At 39.1% G+C, this 23,615-nt stretch overlaps 1 protein-coding gene across 4 annotated transcripts in view; it reads left to right on the top strand.

The window, feature by feature from the left end:
• The first annotated feature begins 710 nt into the window (after nucleotides 1-710).
• mon2 (MON2 homolog, regulator of endosome-to-Golgi trafficking) overlaps nucleotides 711-23,615 on the top strand; it is a 50,175-nt gene continuing 27,270 nt past the window's right edge. For 2 of the 4 annotated variants that reach the window (XM_084396277.1, XM_084396276.1), the window contains exons 1-19: nucleotides 711-1,155; nucleotides 5,925-5,988; nucleotides 6,072-6,199; nucleotides 6,791-6,922; nucleotides 11,255-11,384; nucleotides 11,492-11,589; nucleotides 12,513-12,638; nucleotides 13,705-13,902; nucleotides 14,987-15,111; nucleotides 15,542-15,681; nucleotides 16,343-16,490; nucleotides 17,227-17,417; nucleotides 18,464-18,545; nucleotides 18,945-19,126; nucleotides 20,068-20,180; nucleotides 20,266-20,370; nucleotides 21,231-21,311; nucleotides 22,550-22,623; nucleotides 22,777-22,867. In XM_084396277.1, coding sequence (XP_084252403.1) covers nucleotides 1,036-1,155; nucleotides 5,925-5,988; nucleotides 6,072-6,199; nucleotides 6,791-6,922; nucleotides 11,255-11,384; nucleotides 11,492-11,589; nucleotides 12,513-12,638; nucleotides 13,705-13,902; nucleotides 14,987-15,111; nucleotides 15,542-15,681; nucleotides 16,343-16,490; nucleotides 17,227-17,417; nucleotides 18,464-18,545; nucleotides 18,945-19,126; nucleotides 20,068-20,180; nucleotides 20,266-20,370; nucleotides 21,231-21,311; nucleotides 22,550-22,623; nucleotides 22,777-22,867 — 2,328 coding nt within the window. In that variant the 5' untranslated portion in view covers nucleotides 711-1,035. The remainder of the gene's footprint in view (nucleotides 1,156-5,924; nucleotides 5,989-6,071; nucleotides 6,200-6,790; nucleotides 6,923-11,254; nucleotides 11,385-11,491; nucleotides 11,590-12,512; nucleotides 12,639-13,704; nucleotides 13,903-14,986; nucleotides 15,112-15,541; nucleotides 15,682-16,342; nucleotides 16,491-17,226; nucleotides 17,418-18,463; nucleotides 18,546-18,944; nucleotides 19,127-20,067; nucleotides 20,181-20,265; nucleotides 20,371-21,230; nucleotides 21,312-22,549; nucleotides 22,624-22,776; nucleotides 22,868-23,615) is intronic. The other 2 variants (XM_084396278.1, XM_084396279.1) reach the window with 1 other exon arrangement.

Raw genomic sequence — 23,615 nt, 5'->3', positions numbered from 1 at the left:
TTAAACCTTATTTGCATTTGCATGAACACAAGCATGCATAAAGCTAAATATGCTCTCTAAGGAGCAAAATCATAGCATTTAGAGGTTAAATGTGATACAATATCAACAATAAAACAGGATAAAATCAAAGTCAGTTTTATGCTAATGTAAAATTTCTTGTATTAACCCCTACTTCTCATCTAAGTCACTTTGGACACAAGTATCCAAATGTAAATGCATCTCTCTGATGACAATATTGCAACACAAGGTTAAACAGGATAACATATCAACATTAAAGTATGTAAATAGTTTGAAAATAGCCTCAATAATGATTATTTACGTGCATTTAAGAGCTGTTTAAATGTGTTATCGATTTAGTACAGTATTATAATATTGTGAAAACAGCCTCAATAATGATTATTTACATTTGAGAGCCGTTTAAATGTGTTATAGATTTAGTTCAGTATTATAATATTGTGAAAATAGCCTCAATAATGATTATTTACGTGCATTTAAGAGCTGTTTAAATGTGTTATAGATATAGTTCAGTGTTCAGTATGCTGAAGTATAATTCCTGAGGTAAACTTAACAGCATCGGACTTTAAAAAAATATAATCGAATGTCACGTACTTCTGAGTGTTTTGTTCCGTTTTGTGAAAGCATTGCAGTTCCCCTGAGCGCCTCGCGGGGGCGCCAGAGCCCCTCCCTCTCTCTCTGCGGATCCGGTCAGTGTTTACGGAAGTGACGCCCGACGTGACGTGTCATTTTCCGCACAAGCATTATGGGGATCCAGGAATGAAGAAAAAAAACATGAAACTCAGGCGAGAAGCGCACGTATAGATCATAAACATCACACAGAGCCTCTCGATCATAACGATCAGCATGATTATGATCATGTGTGCGACACACGAGAGCGCGTGCGGCTGAAGACAGACTCGTTTGTTGATGTGTGAAGCGGCACCGAGCGATATTTATGTGTCTCGCGCTGGAGCCGAAACATATCCCGCTCGGTTTAATTGAGTTATTAATCATTAATAAGAGTTGAATTAGTGTCGAATGAGTGTGAAGATGTCGACCAGCAGCCCTGAAGCGGTGAAGAAACTCCTGGAGAACATGCAGGCGGATCTGCGCTCTCTCTCCATGGAGTGCAAGAAGAAATTCCCTCCAGTCAAAGAGGTACATATAGATATATATGTGTGGATCTATAATATACATATGCATTCATTACATATATCTGAGTATATGCGTATGTAATGACGTTATATCTATTGGTTCGTCTGTATCTGTTTACATACGCGTGACTGTATGTATATATATAATAATAATAGCTATATGTGTATGTTGTGGTTCCAAAGAGCTTGACTGTATGTACATAATGCACATGTGAAAAGTGTTAATAATTTATATATAATATATATCGTAATATGCAAATTCAATAAATTGTCAATTAAATGTTATTAGATAAAATTAATGTTAGATTAGAAGCTTGAAATTGGGCAGTATATTTTCTCTGCACATGTAAAAAAATATACAAATAATTAATATATCAAATGTCTTATGTCGTATGATTAAGCAAATGCAATAAAATGCAAAATAAATATTATTGAATGCAATTCATTTTAGATAAAAAAAAAAAAAAAAAAACTTGACCAGTATATTTTCTCTGCACATGTAAAAAATTTACAAATAATTTATTTATAACATATCTTCATATATAATGGTACGATTAAGCAAATGCAATAAGTTGCGAAATAAATAGGCTATTAAATAAAATTCGTCTTAGAAAAAAAAAAAAAAAAAATTAGATGGAATTTGGCAGATATATTTTCTATGCACATGTAAAAAATATATACAAATAATAATATATCTTAATATATAACGGTGTAAGCAAATGCTGTAAGATTATTATATTTTATATTATATTAGATCAGTATATTTCCTCTGCCCCAATAAAAATAGTTTTAAGATGTGTGACGACGACAAGCAAGTTTCTGTTTATTGTAATAATAATGCGTTTATTAGGCACTCCTTAAATCTGTGTGACGGTGTCCGAAAGACACACTCGGCTGTTATGTCATTGTTACTGTTCATCAAAGTGTCGTAAAGCAGCTGTCAATCATCTGAAAGCAGAATGACATGCAGGCAAAGGTCATAAATCACTGATTTATCCAGATATCTGTGCTGATGGAATGCAATCAATGAATTGAGTTGTTGAAGTTAGTGAGTGAGTGTGTGTGTTTGAGTGTTTGAGTGTGTGAGTATGTGAGTGTTTGAGTGTGAGTGTGTGAGTATGTGAGTGTTTGAGTGTGAGTGTGAGTGAGAGAGTGTGATTGTGAGAGAGAGAGTGTGAGTGAGTGTGTGTGTGAGAGTGAGTGTGTGAGAGTGAGTGAGAGTGAGTGAGTGTGTGTGAGAGTGAGTGTGTGTGAGAGAGTGTGAGAGAGAGTGTGAGTTTGAGTGAGTGAGAGAGAGTGTGAGTTTGTGTGAGAGTGAGAGTGTGTGTGTGAGAGAGAGAGTGTGTGGGAGAGAGAGAGTGTGAGTGAGTGTGTGTGTGAGAGTGAGTGTGTGAGAGTGAGTGAGTGTGTGTGAGAGTGAGTGTGTGTGAGAGTGAGTGTGTGTGAGAGAGTGTGAGAGAGAGTGTGAGTTTGAGTGAGTGAGAGAGAGTGTGAGTGAGAGAGAGTGTGAGTTTGTGTGAGTGTGAGAGAGTGAGAGTTTGTGTGAGTGTGAGAGAGAGTGAGAGTGTGTGTGAGAGAGAGAGTGTGTGGGAGAGAGAGTGAGTGAGAGAGAGAGTGTGAGAGAGAGTGTGAGTGAGTGAGTGAGAGAGTGTGAGTGTGTGAGTGAGTGAGTGAGTGAGAGAGAGTGTGAGTGTGAGAGAGTGTGAGTGAGAGTGTGAGTGAGTGAGTGAGTGAGTGAGTGTGAGTGAGTGAGTGTGAGTGAGTGAGTATGTGAGTGAGTGAGTGAGAGTGAGTGAGTGTGTGTGAGTGAGTGAGTGAGTGAGTGAGTGAGTGAGTGAGTGAGAGAGAGAGAGTGAGTGAGAGAGTGAGAGAGTGTGAGTGAGAGAGTGAGAGAGAGTGAGTGAGAGTGTGTGAGTGTGAGTGAGTGAGTGAGAGAGAGAGTGAGAGAGTGAGTGTGAGTGAGTGAGTGAGTGAGTGTGTGAGAGTGAGTGAGTGAGAGAGTGAGTGAGAGTGTGTGTGTGAGTGAGTGAGTGAGAGAGAGAGAGAGAGTGTGTGAGTGAGAGAGTGAGTGAGAGTGTGTGAGTGTGAGTGAGTATGTGAGTGAGTGAGTGAGTGAGAGAGAGAGAGTGAGTGAGTGAGTATGTGAGAGTGAGTGTGAGAGTGAGTGAGAGAGAGAGTGAGTGAGAGAGAGTGTGAGTGAGTGAGAGTGATAGAGTGACAACTAAATAAGTGAATTGCACGCACTAAATATAATGGCATTGTAATACAACAATATTATATGTAACAGTGAAGTTTACAGGGGCTTTATGTAAAAAACATGAAAAAGCAGAGCACACCTGATGCTCGTTATTTGCTCTTCAAGTAAAGTTTAAAAACTCGCTGTAGTTTTGTGTAGTTCATTAATAAGATAAACCTTCCTCTCGCTCCGACCTGTGACTCTGACGTCGACTGAAACACGACTTCCCGACTCTTCCCAGCAGGACTTGAGCACACCTCATGAGGTTTTCCCAGATGTGAAAGGAGCCGTTGAACTGCTGGAGATCTCAGGCTGACACACACGCTGTGTTCCTCTGAAAGAAAGAGGCTTTGACTTCTCTGACTCCATGGTTTCGTGGTTTTGCATGTGAGCGTTTACGGCCTCTCGATCAACAGCGTTAGATTCATCCCAGAACTCATTTCTGTGGATGAATTCATTCACTGAGACTCCGAGTCGAGAAACACAACTGTGTCTCTAGAGAACCAGACCGGTTTTTGTTTGCTGACTGATGGATGAAAGATTAGGAGAAACTTCCTAATTTTACACGTGGCACTTCATAAAATGGCAGTTTGAAAATAGGAAATGGACAGTTTTTGTGATTAATGCATCGTCTTTCCATAAATAATTATAACCAAAGTTAAAGTGCAGATTCCTTGTTACATCTCATGAATTTCAATGCATTAAAGCTGTAGCAGAAGTATTATAACTGTGGTTACAATTATTCATGAGATCATACAAAGCATTATTAGATGCATCACAAGGCATAACTAGATGAGTAAAGTTTGGCTGGAGAGAGCCGGACCAGCACGGCTGAAGTAGTTTTAACAGCTTTAAGGTGGAAATAGTTTAGTTTAGTAATTTTAAAAGTTTGGATTTTTGACAGAGAGACAGATATACGGATAGATAAATTAAAATGATTAGATTGGATGTTGATGTATGGTTGCTAAGGTATTTGGGGTGGTTGCTAGGGTGTTGCTATGCAGTTGCTAAGGCATTTTGGGGTGATTGCTAGGGTGTTGCTTTGTGGTTGCTAGGGTGTTGCTGTGTGGTTGCTAGGGTACTCGGGGTGGTTGCTAGGGTGTTAAGGTTGCAAAGGGGCTGGAAGTTTCCGGTAAATTTCCAACCAAAAATCCTGCAACCCCCGTTTTTGTCAATAATTTGAATTAGATTTTATTTTTTAGATTTTCTATTTAAATTTTTAGTAAATAAGTTTTAGTTATTATGTTGCATTTTTGTCATTTATTTGTATTTTTTAGGTTTCTGTATAGTATTTTTTGTTGTAGCTATTTTAGTACTTCGACTTAAACTAAATGAAAATGAAAAAACAACTATCTAAATTTTTTTAGTTTTTTTATTAAATTTAATTTCAAGTAATGCTTTTATTATGGTTTTAGTGTTATTTAATGATAATAGCTGTAATCTATACAGCGAGTTTAATTCTCTGCCATTTAAGTGTCAGACAGAAGAAGAAAATGGCAAGGAAAAATTAAAATATGACTTTTTGTTGCAAGAAATTTTTTCAAATGTTAGTGGATAAAAAACAAAAACCTATTGCGTCTTTGCATTTATTTTTCACAAATGCAAAATAACGGTTGGCGCAAATGTTCGCTCTTTTTGCGTTTGGATTGATGGTTCCTGTGGTTGATGACATATAAACTGGTGAACAACTTCTGTTGCGAAACATCAGACATTGGTTTTCTCCTGCAGAACGCGTCGCCTTGAGCCCATCATGCACTTCACCTCATCAGATGAGGACACCAAACACAGATCTGTCAAACAGAGGACAGACAGCTGTGTGTGTGTGTGTGTGTGTGTGTGTGTGTGTTACCAGAGCGTCTCGTGTCTTTAACAGCCCGTGGATCTCCCCGGAGTGTGTGAGGAGTCGAGAGAGACGGATGATCAGATGTGACAAGCAGAAATGGAGAGAGGGAATCAGCCAGCCGAACAGATAGCGTAGTGTGTGTGTGTGTGTGTGACGTGTTTTCCTGCTGTTCTGGGAGAAAAGAGTCATTGTGGCCTGTTAAACTCCGTGTGCATCACGGCTCGGCACTGACACACTCACTCATGTTTCCACAGCACGCTTCTGAATTCTCTTTTATTTTACAATGTATTTCTATATTTTTTATTTTATTTTTTATTCCATAACATGAAAATAATTATGGTAACACTTTACAATAAGTTTCATTAGTTAACATTAGTTAATGTATTAACTGACATGAACTATCAATGAGCAATACATGTGTTACTGTGTTTATTAATCTTTGTTCATGTTAGTTAATAAAAATCCAGCTGTTCATTGTTTGTTCATCTTTGATTTAATAATGTATTAGTAAATGTTGAAATTAATATTAACTAAGATTAATAAATGCTGTAGAAGTATTGTTCATTCTTAGTTCATGTTAACTAATCTGAACCTTATTGTAAAGTGTTACCATAATTATCTACATCGGTTTAACAATACGTCAATTCATGTTTTTCCATAAAGGATCTGACGTGAGTTTGTTGTTTGTCTCTAGGCTGCAGAATCCGGCATCGTCAAGATCAAAACCATCGCTGCCAGAAACACAGACATCCTGGCAGGTGAGAGCATGTGGTGTAGATGAAGTGTGTGTTCTGAGCGGCCCGTGTGGCGATTAACGAAGCGTGTTGTGTTGTGTGTTCAGCGCTGAAGGAGAACAGTTCTGAAGTGGTGCAGCCGTTCCTCATGGGCTGCGGGACCAAAGAACCCAAAATCACACAACTGTGTCTCGCTGCCATTCAGAGACTCATGTCACATGAGGTGGTGTCTGAGGTCAGAACACACACACACACACACACACACACACACACACACACACACACACACACACTCTCTCACATACATACACACACACACACACACACACACACACACACACTCTCTCACACACATACACGCACACACAAAACACACACACTCTCTCACATACACACTCTCTCACACATACACGCACACACACACACACACACGCATATACACTCTCTCTCACACACACACACACACACACACACACACACACACACACACAGTCTCTCTCTCACACACACACATATACACGCACACACAAACTAACACACACACACACTCACACACAAACACACACTCTCACTCTCTCTCTCTCTCTCTCTCTCTCACACGCACGTACACACACACACACACTTCTAAGCAGTTTCACCAGGAAGCTCAGCTGTGTATCTAGTTAAAGCTGATATTCAGCATAAATCAACAATAAGGAGCGTTCTGCATATCAGAGTACCAGATGATACCCAGCACTGCCACAGTAATGAGAACGCTGGAGTCTCAGAGTAATGACACCAGAGTCTCAGCGTTCCTCTGAGTTAACGAGTGTGTGTGTGTGTGCAGGCGGCGGCGGGGAACATCATCAACATGCTGTGGCAGCTGATGGAGAACGGCCTGGAGGAGCTCAAACTGCTGCAGACGGTCCTGGTGCTGCTCACCACCAACACCATCGTACATGACGAGGTCCTGTCCAAGGTACTGTTCAAAACACACACTCACTGAGGGATGGAGACGACTCAAGGCCCTTTCACACCGGACGCGTAACGAAAAAGCGAATAGCAACATTCCAAAACTTTCGCGCCGACAGCTGAGAAAACATGGACACTTCATCATCATCATCATCCAGTGAAGACGAGCTTTTCAATTTCTTTAAAAGACAGAAAAGAAGGTTTTGGGTGCACCCAATATGCATTATGCTAATGTCCACTTTTAGTTTCCTTTTCCTCTCTCCTTTTCCTCACACAGGTGTCCCTGAGGTTTTTCCAGTTTTTTTGCGTCTTCAACTAAACACAGTGCGTTCTGTAATGTCAGTACACATTACGTGTAACACACGAAGTAACAAGTTAAAATCATTCGACTAGAAACTGTAGATATCACACAAAGAATGTATAGTATACTAAAAGCAGCCCTAAATAGTCTCACTGCATTACATGTTCAAAGTAAACACGGTCTCTGTCTCTATCTTTGACGATAATAGTGTTAGCTTTCTATCCCGAATGTAGTTTAGCCTGCTAGCCTACACAGCACAGGACTACACAACGACTAAAACTATCACACAACACACTCACAGTCGAGATAACCGAGTTGGTTGGCAATGCTACGCCACACATCATCTTTCAAATCGTTGTCCTTGTAGTGTGTGATTGGCTGAAGCCTTTTCTGTCGCCGCAAAAGTAACAAAAAATCGACATCGAAGCGAAAAAAAGTCGCTTTTCACCGCAACACATTCGCGTTCGGTGTGGAAGCACTCATTACACACACAGCTGATCAAAAAATAAAACGTCAAATAAAAAATAAAACGTGCGTCAAAATCGCGTCCAGTGTGAAAGGACCTTCACTGAGGGCTTTTTTGTAGGAAGATTGAGGAAAGTCATTGGGGAACAATATGTCAGGGTAATATTTAGCCTAAAAATCAAAAGGAATATATAATTGAATTGTGATATTAGTTTTTTTATTACTTTTACTGGGGGTATATCAGCACCAGTTTTCAACCAACGTTAGTGTTTTTTTTTTTATTGTTTTTTTTTATATTTATAATATTTAATATAATAAAATATAATTTTATTGGAAGCCATATTGAGCCTGTTTTTGAAAATGTTTGAAAAATCTTTAATTGTGACATTTTTATCTCAGAATTATTTTTTGTAACAACTTTAAATACTTTAGTTTACATTGTAACTTATTTTTTATTTTAAAATAAAATAAAAAATAAAAGTTTCTCTCACAATTAGCTTTTTTATTTTTATTCTGAATGGTTTATTTCAGTAAAACAGCACAAGGTAATGTTCATTTGAAAATGCATATATTTATTAATAGTATTATAGCACACTTATAGTTGTTGAATATAAACTTTTTAGTCTATAAAACATAAATATAAACTACAATATAAACTTTAAATTTTCTTTAGTACAACAAAGTAAGTATATATTTATAACATCGGCAATTTATTGGTTATCGGTCATAACTTATAAATAATTTAAATAATGATAAATAATTATACGTAACTTGTAAATAATTATCAAAACAAATTTAAATGTTGGATTATACATTCATTTCCATATTTTATCATAAAGAATTATGATGTCACAACTGTGAGATCATAAACATATGCCTATGAACATATGAGGGAGTATTAATGATTTCCAGGTTTGGAAAAGTCATGGAAGTTAATAAAAATCTTGAATGAAACAAATTCATGGAAGTTTCTATAGCGAATATAAATATTTATCGTATTATCAGCTTTAAATATTGTGTTATGTATTATCACTTATAATGATTCGTCACAAACATTAATCACAGATGACAGGAAAGTTCACGTAAACATTATGGAAATTCAAAAGCTGTGGGAATCCTGATTTGCATATTGAAGTTTCAGAGGTACAGTGGGATAAAAAAAGCCTGTTTAATGCTAAGCAGGATCTAGTGGATGTCAGGAGGAACGTCCTAAACCAAAAATACCCTTTTATAACTATGGAAAGTTCGTTTTTCAAGTACATAAATGCATTTTATTCAACTAGTGTACCCGAAACCTCTCACAATCGTCAGCAATGTTGCTTTAGTAGCACTTTATTGTACAGTCCTGTTCCCCATATACATACTATACTATGTACCTGTTATACTGGGTAATAATAACTATGTATTAACCCTAAACCTAACCGTACTCACCTTATACTGGGTTCATACAAGGTGCTTAATGTACTTGAATTCCTGGAAAACCCTTGAAAAGAGCCATATTTACGAAGAGGAACTTGAAAAGTGCTTGACTTATTTAAATACAATATATATTAAATTATTTTTTGTCGCAAAAACACAAATACAATCTTTTTTTTTATGCTAAATAAACTGATAAACCCCCATCAGACCGTTTCACGATACGAAGTTCGCCAACATTATAATATAAAATATAATTTACTGCACAATAATAGCCATTATAAACTTTGTATTTAATATATATTATTAAATACGTTGTAAGTTGTGCTTTGGGATACCTTATAGCTGTATAAAAAAATACTAAAAATATTGTTTGATAAATCTGATATGTGACCCTGGACCATAAGGGTCAATTTTCTGATATTGATATTTATATATATCAACCAAAAGCTGAATAAATAAGCTTTCCATTGATGTATGGTTTAGGGATGTTAACAATTAATCGACGATCGATTAATTGTCGATATTACATTTAATCGATAAAACTTTTAAAAGCAGGTTCATGGGCGTGTGTGCGGCTCAACCGCAAAACATGTAAAGCGAACACACCGGAGTTATGTTTGGGGCCATTTTACACCTTCATCATCATGACTATAAGTTTGCGTGTGCATTCGCAGCTTTTTGTTTTGAGCAAATGTAAGTTGTAATATTGTGTTTATTTTACGTAGGCCTATCCATATCTGCTTTATCTCTAATGCACTACTAATAATAACTATGATTGGGACTGTCATATTACATAACATGAGAACACTTTTATTAAAGGAGAACTCCGGTCAATTTTAATTTACATCCTGTTTTCGGTCGAAGTCCAAAGTAGTCGATTGCCGAGGTCACGCCCATAGGTTTAGTTACCTATGATCACGCGCGTGAACTCGACAATCGACTACTTTGGACTTCGACCGAAAACAGGATGTAAATACAGGTATTTGCGCTGGCTTAAATAACATCATTTTTATTCTTATCTTTCACATCTACTGCAGTCAGATTCACCCGCGTTCACTCAGAAGGAATCACTCACATGACCTGTGCACTTGTAATGACACATCAAGGATGTTAAGAGCCTAAAAGCAGGTTTAAAACTTGCCCCATTGAAGTCAACAGGGTGCAAATTTTAAAAAGAGGATAACACGGTGTAGGCAACACCGATTTTTGTCGTTGTTCTCTGTATTGACAGCACTCCAAATGTACAAAAAAATGAGCTCAATGTTAAAATTGACTGGAGTTCTCCTTTAACTACCGTTATTAGCTACCGTGTTTCATCGCGTTGCTCCAGGAAGAGTGTACACATTCTAGCAAGCATGCTTCTGAGGCGGCGTTGGTGACACGTTGTATTAGTCGTTATATTTGATTATTAAATAAGTCATTTAATTAAATGATCAATCACATCGAAGCATTTTACAATCCTACTAGCCCTTTATTTAGATTAAAAACCCACCTCGTTCATTTGGTGAGGAACATAGCGTTTTGAGCTGCATTTGCAGAGCCTGTCATGCTGTCGGCCATATGCCACTGCAGTGGACGCATATTGATCGTTAATTGAAACGACGATCGATCATGGGAATTTGTGAAAATTGACATCCCTAGTCTGGTTTGTTAGGATAGGATGATATTTGGCCGAGATACAACTATTTGAAAATCTGGATTCTGAGGGTGCCTAAAATAAATCTAAATATTGAGAAAATTGGCTTTAAAATTCTCCAAATGAAGTCCTCGATGTTTCTGCATCCACTCACAAATATAACTTTGATATATTAACAGTAGGAAATTTACTAAATATCTTCATGCAACATGATCTTTACTTAATATCCTAATGATTTTTGACCCAATGATACTTTTGATCCATACAATGTATTGTTGGCTATTGCCACAGATATACCCGTGCGACTCATGACTGGTTTTGTGATCCAGGGTCACAAATCTGATTGTATTCCTTGAAAACCCCCAAAAGTAGTGCTTGAAAAGTCCTTGAAAGTCCTGGTATTTCATTTCACAGTGTCTGTATAAACCCTGCTTATATTCCCCGGGACTTTCTTAGGCAGATACGCTGTAAGTACATGTGAAATAAAGTGCAGCCGTTGCTTTTGTGCTTCATCTCAGGCAATCGTTCTGTGTTTCCGGCTGCACTTCACTAAAGATAACATCACCAACAACACGGCGGCCGCCACCGTCAGACAGGTCGTGACCGTGGTGTTTGAGCGGATGGTGGCGGAGGATGACAAATTCAAAGGTGAACGAGAACTTTAATAGCCTGTGGGAATGTTTGCATTGCATTTCCTCTTGTATCCCGAGCCCTGTGTCCTGTTTCTTTATGTGTTTTGTATCGGTTCACCGCAGGTCTGATGGATGAACCTCCTGCTGTCCAGGGAAACAGCAACCGGCGCTCCGTCAGCACGCTGAGACCCAGCGCTAAAGACGCATACATGTTGTTCCAGGTGCGCCATCTTTCAATTGGGGTTTAACATGCACTCCAGGGTCTTTCCTGGGTCAAAAATGGTTTTCCTTGGTGGCAAACAGTACAAAGTACTATGGAAGCTTGTTTCCGCCACAGAGTGAAAAATAAAAACAATTCTGACTTTTTATCTCAGAATTACGTGATATAAAGTCGCAATTGCAGGTTATAAAGTCAGAACTGCGTGATATAAAGTCACAATTGTGTGTTATTAAGTCAAAATTGCATGATATAAAGTCACAATTGCATATAAAGTCAGAATTATGAGATATAAACTCGCAATTGTGAGAAATATACACGAAATTCAGACTTTTTTTCTCAGAATTGCATGTTTATATCTCGCAATTCTGACTTTATAATATGCAATTGCGTGTTATAAAGTCAGAATTTTGAGATATAAACTATTCTGAGGTAAAAAAATAAAATAAATAAAAAGTCAGTCTTTTTTTTTTCTTGGAATTGGACTTGGAATTGGAAAAAGATGATATAAAGTCATGTGTAAACTCGCAATTGTGAGATAAAAAGTCGCAATTATCTTTTAAAATGTTTTATTCTGTGGCGGAAACAAGCTTCCATAAAGTACACCCTACCCATGTGAAAGAAACGCATTACACATTATAGAAAAAGTGGCAGTTCTATTATTTAGCATTTACACCAACACTTAAAGTCCCCCTGTGGTGAAAATACATCTATGTGGTGTTTTTCATATGCTTTAAGACAAAGCATGTATAAATTCATAAGTCGACAGCATTGCTGAGTATTTCCTCCTTAAAACTGCAGTGAACCAAAGACAGTCTCAAACACACGCTTTGAAATGGCTGGTGTTTCTGACGTCACGTTTATACTTTGTTGGTTATAATAAAAGGACTCGTGCTGAACCGTACATATAAATGCCCTTTTCTGTAGGATTTGTGTCAGTTGGTGAACGCCGACGCCCCCTACTGGTTAGTGGGAATGACGGAGATGACCCGCACGTTCGGCTTAGAGCTGCTGGAATCGGTTTTGAACGACTTTCCTGAAGTTTTCCTGCAGGTAAACACCACACATCCTGATGAAAACACAACAAGAGGATGATACAAATAAACAAGAGGAGATGACCACACACACACACACACAGTCTCACACACACACACACACACACACACACACACACACACACACACACACACACACACACTCACACACTCTAACTCGTACACACACACACACACACACACACTCAAACACTCTAACTCACCCACACACATAAACCCTCACAAACACACACACACACACACACACACACACACACACACACACACACACACACACACACACACACAGTCACACTCACACACTCTAACTCGTACACACACACACACACACTCAAACACTCTAACTCACCCACACACATAAACCCTCACAAACACACACACACACACACACACACACACACACACACACACTCTCAAACACTCTAACTCACCCACACACATAAACCCACACAAACTCACTCACAAACTCTCACACACACACACAGTCACACTCACACACACTCTCACACACACACACACACACACACACACACACACACACACACACACACACACACACACACACACACACACACACACACACACACACACACACACACACTCTAACTCACTCACACACATAAACCCACACACACTCTCTAACTCACTCACACACTCTCTCACATACACACTTACACAGTCACACACTCTAACTCGTACACACACTTACACAGTGACACACACACACTTACACAGTGACACTCACACACTCTAACTCGTACACACACACACTCTCTCACACACACACACACACACACACACACACACACACACACACACACACACAGTCTCACACAAACACTCTAACTCATTCTCTCTCTCTCTCACACACACACACACACACACACACACACACACACACACACACACACAGTCTCACACAAACACTCTAACTCATTCTCTCTCTCTCTCTCTCACACACACACACACACACACACACACACACACACACACACACACACACACTCCCCAGCTGTTGACCCTCCGATCGCTCCCTAACCTCCATGTTTGTGTCGTCTCTGCAGCATCAGGAGTTCAGTTTCCTGTTGAAGGAGCGTGTGTGTCCGCTGGTCATCAAGCTGTTCTCTCCCAACATCAAGTTCCGGCAGGGCAGCTGTTCCAGCGCGGCGTCTCCGGTTCCCGTGGAGAAACCGTATTTCCCAATCTGCATGAGACTGCTGCGGGTCGTCTCAGTGCTCATCAAACACTTCTACAGCCTGCTGGTGAGACACACACTCACGGCCCGTACACACACTCACGGCCCGTACACACACTCACGGCTCGTACACACACTCACGGCCCGTACACACACTCACGGCCCGTACACACACTGAAAAAAATGCCCATTATGAATGAAATATTAGGACTTTTTGGTTGCAAGAAACCTTGAAAAAATGATCTTCTTACTCAGTATTTTTGTGTTGTTTCCAGTCGAAATACTTAAATCAAAATGCATTTACTAGATGAGTAAAATGCTGTTAGATGTTATGTCTTCTTTTATGGGGGGAAAACAATTAAAATGAAGTGAGTTTTTGCTTAAAACAAGAAAAATTATCCGCCAATGGAGTAAGAAATAAAATCTTGTTTCCGTTTCAATTAAGATTATTTTTCTTACCCCACTTTATTTAGATTTTAGATTTTATTCAGGATTTTCTGATTCATAGAGTGAGAAAAAGAGAGATCCAAAACCTTTGATGTCAACAAAATGATTTTGTTTGGAATCTGGCTTTATCCAATGATCAGATTTCTGTTATGGAAATGTATGTAAATTGGTGCATATTAAATTAGATAAGCATCATTTACACATAACATTTCAGAAAACTTGCCATACAAAAAAACATTTGCAATTTTTAATGTATTCAATCAACTGGGAAAATAAGGTGATATTAATTAGTTACATATTTTCTTACCCTATTCACCTGAGGTGAGTGGCTTTAAAATTGCTTAAAAATTTGCAAATAAAATTTTGTAAATTAGCTCTTTTATGATTGGCTACCCACTGCATAATGTTCACAAATAATAAAAAGGTGTTGATATGCAAGTATAGGCTGCCATATGTTAATGTGCTCATAATAGTGAACACGAAAATCCAGTTCACCCCTTTAAAATCTTTAGTTTATTTAATGCTTCTTATTGCACATGCATTTTCATATGTGTGTTTGCGGTGCGTTTCTGCACTGGGAAACATTTTCTCGAGTTCAAACACTGCAGTTGCTGATGATGTTTGGATGCATCGGTGTGTTGTGAAATAATGATTTCTGCGTTTACAGCTGTCATTGTGTGTGTGTGTGTGTGTGTGTGTTGCAGGTAACGGAGTGTGAGATCTTCCTGTCTCTGCTGGTGAAGTTTCTGGACGGAGAGAAGCCGCAGTGGTTAAGAGCCGTGGCCGTGGAGTCCGTTCACAGACTGTGTGTTCAGCCACATTTACTGCGGTGAGCACACACACACACACACACACACTCTCTAGAATATTTGTACTTTTAAAAATTTCACCACAGAACCATTTAAACTAGTGAAGCGTGACTAAAAATGCCTCTTTTTGTATACCGTCTAATAAAACTCTTTCCTTTATAGATTCATATACATTTTAACCTAAAATTGTGTTGAATGTTTTATGATAGGTCTTGTAATACTAATGTAATATTTTATGGGTTTAATAATAGGGGTGGGAGAAAAAATGTATTATCAATTGCATCACAATTCTTTGCGTGACGTGCCTAAACATCCCCATCCATACGTAATCATTTAAAAACAAGTTTTACAACATAATGTTTTGGGTTTGCTGGCAGTCATGAGATATTTCACTTCTTCTGGAGATCATAAAGATCTGATGACCGTGTGTGTGTGTGTGTGTGTGTGCAGGTCTTTCTGTCAGTCGTATGACATGAAGCAACACTCCACCAAAGTCTTCAGAGACATCGTCAACGCTCTGGGCTCCTTCATCCAGTCCCTCTTCATCCTCCCCAGCACAGGAAACACTTCATCCACCAGCACGCCTCCAGGTCTCACACACACACACACACACACACACACACACACACACACACACACACACACACACACACACACACACACACACACACACACACACACACTCACGTACACACACACACACACACTCTCTCTCACACTAAAACACACACACACACACACACACACACAGTCTCACACAAACACTCTAACTCATTCTCTCTCTTTCTCACACACACACACACACACACACACACACACACACACACACACACACTCCCCAGCTGTTGACCCTCCGATCGCTCCCTAACCTCCATGTTTGTGCCGTCTCTGCAGCATCAGGAGTTCAGTTTCCTGTTGAAGGAGCGTGTGTGTCCGCTGGTCATCAAGCTGCACACACACACACACACACACTCACGTACACACACACACACACACACACACACACAATCACGTACACACACACAGTCTCTCTCTCTCTCACACACACCTACAGTCTCTCTCTCTCTCACACACACACACAGTCTCTCTCTCTCTCTCACACACACACACACACACACACACACACACACACACACACACACACACACACACACACACAAACAGTCTCACACACACAGTCTCTCTATCTCACACACACACACACACACTTGCTGGTTGTCTCGTGTAACAGTCGGAGTGTGTGTCCCTCAGGTGCGTCGGCGTCGGGTTCTCAGGGGTCTGCTCAGGGTCCCGGTGCCGGAGCCGGAGCGGGTCTGAACGCACAGGCAGCGTTTGAGTACCGGGGCATGTGGATCCCCCTCATGACCGTCAGCGTGCAGGGCAGTGCCAAAGCCACCTAGTGAGTGACCATCAACCACTCACGGTCCTTAACCGCATCCTTCCCTCTGGGCTTTTTTTATTTTTTTTTATTAGAAAAATCGAGTGTTCATCAGAGGGGTCCAAGACCACAACACTTTTGACGCACTTGAACCACGAATACACAAAACATATTGAAGTAAGCTGACTTTAGGACCCAGCGGAACTCCTCATTTGCTCCATAAAGAGCTATAAGGCCATCTAGAGTCATGAAATATCATGTTATATTATTATTTTTCCACAAGAGGTCGACAAAGACACCCAATGTAAGATATTTTGAGCTGAATTAACAGGTTTATGCATTAAATTGTGAGTTATTTTGAATTTAATTTGAAAGAATGTGAGGAATGTGCTTAATTTACTATTTATTTATTATTTATTGATCAAATCTAGTAATTTAAAGGTAAATAAAATAGAAAATAAAATAAAAATCCCCCAAAATTGCATTGTAAATAAGAAAAAATATTATCAAAATGAAATAAAATAAGCTTTCTGGACAAAAAAAAGTATAATTTTAGGGTTTCGCATCATTTTGATAGAGATGAGGATGAGGGTTGTCTTAAATTCAGTTTTATTCGGTAGACCGAAGACATTGCCTCACCCCGCCCATATGGTATTACTTCTATTCATGCAGGTCTTAAATGCCTTAACTTTGATTTTGCAAACCCTGCGGATTCCCTGCGACTGTTGGTGTTTGTAACTAATGTGCTTCTCCTCAGCCTGGAGATGCTGGATAAGGTGGAGCCGCCCTCGATCCCTGAAGGGTACGCCATGTCTGTGGCGTTCAGCGCTCTGCTGGATCTGGTGAGGGGCATCACTACTATGATCGAGAGAGAGCTCGCCAAACAGGAACAGGAAGAGGCTATGAGAGAGGAGGCGGAGCCTGTGTCGTCTCCACCTCAGGAACCCAGTGAGTGTGTGTGCTGACTTCACTTTAAAGTCGGCATGAAATCACAATTGACCCTATTTACTTTGTTAGCGCATATTACTAGTCTTGTGGTGGACAATTAATCCGTGCAAGTTAATACTCAGAAGAAGAAAAAAACAGTTTGTCGTGGTAATCTTAAATCAAAATCTGAAAAGTTACTTCTGGTCTGGAACGGCGTTCGTTCTCTGATGACGTCAGTTTGACGGCTTGGGTTGAAAACGCTTAAAGGGTTAGTTCAGCCAAAAATGTAAACGCTGTCAGTAATTACTCTCCCTCGTGTTGTTCCAACCCCGTAAGACTTTGGAACTTACTAACTTTGTGAAGGAAGCATGAAGTGCTCTGGACATGTCCTGGTAGACGGCTGCGTTGAGTGGACAGCACAGTGGACCAACACCAGCCGATGACCAACACAGACTGTGGAAACTTCACACTGGACTTCAAGCATCTTGGATTGTGTGCCTCTCCATTCTTCCTCCAGACTCTGGGACCTTGGTTTCCAAATCAGATGCAAAGTTTGCTCTCATCAGAAAAGAGGACTTTGGTCCACTGTGCTTTATTAAATCCAGAGTCAGCGCAGCCGTCTACCAGGACATGTTCAGAGCACTTCATGCTTCCTTCAGCAGACAAGCTTTATGGAGATGCTGACTTCATTTTCCAGCAGGATTTGCACCTGCCCACACTGCCAAAAGAACCAAAACCTGGTTCAATGACCATGACCACTGTGTAATTACTGTGTGATTTCATGTAATATTCAGATTTTTTTAAATCCTGTTTTTGTGGGTTTTATGAGCTGGAAGCCCAAATTATGTACAAATAAACAACTAAATACTTGAAATCGTTTAAGTTGTGGGCCCTGAATCTATAATCTATGGAAGTTTAACGTTTTGAATGGAATTATGGAAATAAATAAACTTTTCCATGATATTCTAATTTTTTGGAAAGGGTCTGTATATGCCAGAATCAGTGATGTGTATTTGTTGTGTAACAGTCTGTTGTGTTCCTGTAATGACTCTGTGTGTGTTTTGCAGTGGCTCATGAGGTTTGGGAGGAAATGGTGAACGCCTGCTGGTGCGGCTTACTAGCGGCTCTCTCACTGCTGCTGGACGCCAGGTACACACAACACGCACACACACACTCACTCACTCACTCACTCACTCACACACTCACACTCACACACTCACTCACTCACTCACTCACTCACTCACTCACTCACTCACTCACTCACTCACTCACTCACTCACTCACTCACACACACACTCACTCACGCACACTCACACACGCACGCACACTCACGCACGCACACTCACTCACTCACTCACTCACTCACTCACTCACTCACTCACTCACACACTCTCACTATACTCACTCACACTCACACACACACACGCTTGCTCGCTCGCTCACTCACACGCTCGCTAACTCACACACTCACTCACGCACACCTTATTTAGCATATGTTAGTCACAGAGCCTGCCTGTCCTGATGATGTTCGGTGTGTGTGTGTGTCAGTACGGACGAGGCGGCCACAGAGAACATCCTGAAAGCGGAGCTGTGTGTGGCGTCTCTGTGTGGCCGTCTGGGTTTGGTGACGCCGCGGGACGCTTTCATCACGGCGATCTGTAAAGCCTCTCTCCCTCCTCACTACGCTCTCACCATCCTGAGCAGCAACACCACCAACCTCGCCAATAAAGGTACGAGACCAGCGCATGCTGATGTTCACAGCAGATACAACACAGAATCAGCAGATATTCAGAAGCAGATTATGAACTTTCAGTTTTGGCCGAAACCAGGGTCAAATTCATTGACCAAAATGGTGACATTTAATTAGAAATATAATATAATATAATTATATTATATTATATTTGAATATATGATATTATATGATATTATATTTTAATATATTATATTATATTATGTTATATTAATTATATTATATTATATAAACAGTATTATACAATACATTTTTCATATAAATACATATATTATATAAATAAAGTAGCATACAATACGTTTTGCAAATGAATATAATATATTATAATATAATATAAATATAAAATGTACAAAATGGATTCATTTGAATGATCCACATGGCAGGAAATGTGTGCAAATCATATATTCGTTGGCATAAATAATTAGAAAGGGGGAATTGTATTTAACATATGCATTATATTACATATTCATTATATTTTTACATAACCTGTTGTCTTTATTGTTGGACGTATGTTTGAATAATTCTGTCATGAAAACAGGTTTTCACCACAGCCACAGAGTAGAAGCATTATTATATCAATAAAAAGTTAAGATAAAAACAATTTAAATGCTTAGCTTTTATTTGAGTGTTGATTATTAAATTAATTTGATTGATTAATTGATTTTTAAATAAACTTTTCTGTGTTTTCAGTTTAAGTGTTCTGCTAAAAAAATTAATTACTTAGTGTATCTCACTAACTTACATTTGCATTGATGCGTTTGGCGGATGCTTTTACATTACAATTTATGAGTTTCTGCTTTCCCTGGGAGTCGAACACATGACCTTGGCTTTGCTAGCTCTTCTGTTTGAGCTACTAGCTGCAAGCTTTAGGGCGTTTGTGTATATAAATGTATGCAGTTTAATGTGTGTGTGTGTGTTCAGTGTACTCCATCCAGGGTCAGAGTGTGCAGATGGTCAGTCCGTCGAGTGAATCGCACCAGCAGGTTGTAGCAGTCGGTCAGCCGCTCACCGCTCAGCCGCAGGGCACCGTTGTGGTAAAACACGTTTATGTTTCTTACAGTGCAACTACATGGTTTTCCATGCGAACTAAAACTCTTTACCCTTCTGTGTCTCTGTCAGCTCACAGCGAAGAACATCCAGTGCATGCGGACGCTGTTGAATCTGGCTCACTGTCACGGGGCTTATCTGGGAACCTCATGGCAGCTGGTCTTAGCAACACTACAGGTACAAGTGCGACCAGTTATTAACCAATCACAATCCAGAGAGCTGTGTGATACGGAAATATATGTTTGTTCATTTGACAGGGATGTGACTTTTTTTTCGTATTTATACAGTATCAAAACAACAACACAATCAAGAAACTTCGCTGCCGTACCATGAGTGCAGCAGGCGTAATGATATGACGCAGCGCCTGAAAATAGTCCCCAGCTCGGTAACTTCCAACGTGACCGGGACTAAGTTTGTCTAACCTATTAGACCTATTTTCAGGCGCTGCGTCATATCATTACGCCTGCTGGACTCATGGTACGGCAGCGAAGTTTCTTGATTATTATGCAGGAATGAGAGTATAGTTCCTAGCCATATCAGCCTAGAAAATCGCAACTTTACATTTTCCGTCGGTCTTAGTACACGATGTTATTACAGAAGAGTCAAGTTTTAAATAGGAAAAATATTGAATCTCTTTGGTCATTTTTTTGAGAGAGATGCTAATGGTCTTGTTCGATTCAATGATCTATGCTAAGCTATGCTAAAAGTGGTACCGCCAGACCCGGAGTTCGGCTGAATGGATTCGAAAACGGTTAAAACTCAACTGTTTAACTCTCGGGGAGTTGTAAAATGAGCCTATTTCCAAAAAAGTATCCCTTTAAGACCGCAATAAATATTAGTATTGCATTTACATATATATATATATATATATATATATGTTGTTATGTAAAAAAAAATTATTTTTAATAAATAAAATAAATTTTATTTTACAGAACAATATTAGTGCAATAGTACAATATTTCTTTATTTGAAAATAAAGGGGGAGTTCAGGTTTTCCTTCTTTTTTTGACTCATTTTCGTCTGTTTTTCCCTCTAAGCATCTGGTGTGGATTCTGGGTCTGAAACCGGCTGTTGGAGGAGTTCTGAAGCCCGGTCGGGCCGTGGAGGGTCCCAGCACGGTAAAAACAGGGTTCCAGCGAGTCCTTGAAATCCTTGAAAGTTTGTGAATCTGAAAAAATAAATAATTCAAGGCCCTGGAAAGCTTTAGAAAATAAACACACATAGATACAGGTGTAGATACAGATACAGGTCCTTGAAAGTGCTTGAATTTATTTTGTGCAAGAAGTTTTCTGGAAAAAATTCCATATTATTTCCTCCAGTCCGCTAATGTGTTATTTCACCAACACTTCGTGGCCTGTGGATACTAGCTTGCTTGATTTACGTTAGTTATGCGCATTTACACTTTACGTCAAGTGTTTCCCGCGTGAGGTACTTTCTGTTATACGTTGCCATGATGTGCACGAAACTACTACAATGATAGCCCACCTCAACGTTTCACAGACACACCGCTGAAACGATGTAATGCTACTCTCTCTTGAAATGTGTCCCCACATTAAGTTCTTGAATTTGAGGGTATCGGACCTGGAAAGTCCTTGAAAGGTCCTTGAATTTGAAGGTTACCAAGGTGTGGGAACCCTGTAAAAACAGCCTCTCTCATCAAGGTCAAGGTCAAAGTTAGTTTATATAGCACCTTTTAACAACACAAATGTTGACCAAAGTGCTTCACAAGTAAAGCAAAAATACACACATAGTAAAACAGAACATGTCAAAAATTCTACCCTAAAAAATAAAAACAGAAAATGTATAATAAGCAAATGATAGTCATAACCTGGAACATCACAAAAACTGCATAGCATTTAAAAAATTCACACAAAATAAAACCGAGTTACTAGTAAGCTTGAGAAAAAAGGTAGGTTTTAATTGAAGCTTTAAAAACGTTTAATGTGGGAGAAGCTCTCCTTTTGTTTTCAAACGAGCTTTCGGGACATTTAATAACAGCTGAGATGAAGATCTAGGTGATCTCTGAGGAGAATGTGCACCATAGGCAAGTGGCAAGACAACAGCTTTTATTAGGGGGCATAATAAGTGACAGTGTTATTTTTGCACATCATGGGCACTTTCTGAGTCAGCAGCAGCATTTTTCGTCCTTGTTATTTGAAGATATTGTGCAGAAATGCTCAGGTGCCTTGAAACAAGTCCAAAAATGTTGCCAACCCACTGGGACATCTTATATTTCCACAGGCCAAATGCTTACATTCATGCATTTAGCAGACGCTTTTATCCGAAAGAGCCAACAATATTAATAATAATATGAAATGCAGAGTAAATTATTGAGTTTATTTCTTTTCTGTCGCAGGTTTTGACCACGGCGGTGATGACCGATCTACCCGTCATATCAAATATCCTCTCCAGACTCTTTGAAAGCTCACAGTAAGAACGTCAGAATAGAAATAATGCATATAGTGCATGATGTCACTGATACTTAATGTCAAATACATTTTTAAAGAGTGCAATTGTTTCGATAAGTCGTGTTTCCATGCATAGATCGATTGTAGAATTGAATGGTGTTGTGTGTGATTGTAGATACCTGGATGACGTCTCTCTGCATCACCTGATTAACGCCCTGTGCTCTTTATCCATGGAGGCCATGGAAATGGCTTACGGAAACAACAAGGTGCGTCGTTTATTGGACCTGATGGTCCTTCAGATGTTACGTTATGTTATGTTACGTTATGTTACGTTATGTTATGTTACGTTATGTTATGTTACTTTATGTTATGTTATGTTATGTTACGTTATGTTACATTGTTATGTTACGTTGTTATGCTACGTTATGCTACGTTATGCTACGTTATGTTACGTTATGTTACGTTATGCTACGTTATGTTACGTTATGTTACATTATGCTACGTTATTCTAAGTTGTTACGTTATGTTATGTTAGGTTACGTTATGCTACGTTATGTTATTCTACGTTATGCTACGTTGTTACGTTATGTTACGTTATGCTACATTGTTACGTTGTTACGCTACGTTATGCTACGTTATGTTACGTTATGTTACGTTATGTTATGTTACGTTATGCTATGTTATGTTACGTTATGTTACGTTATGCTACATTGTTACGTTATGTTACGTTATGTTATGTTACGTTATGTTACGTTATGCTACATTGTAATGTTACGTTACGTTATGCTACGTTATGTTACGTTATGCTACATTGTTACGTTATGTTACGTTATGCTACGTTATGTTACGTTACGTTACGTTACGTTACGTTACGTTATGTTATGTTATGTTATGCTATGTTATGGTGAGGCCGCAACATAAACTGGAATTGGCAACCAAAGATCCTTTTATACACTTTTATTTATAAAACCACAAATGAAAGCACAACTTCAGGGATGAGCAAAGGCCAAAACA

The sequence above is a fragment of the Rutilus rutilus genome, assembly GCF_951802725.1.
Source record: "Rutilus rutilus genome assembly, chromosome: 23".
NCBI lineage: Eukaryota > Metazoa > Chordata > Actinopteri > Cypriniformes > Leuciscidae > Rutilus > Rutilus rutilus.
This window is presented reverse-complemented; position numbering and strand designations above follow the sequence as displayed.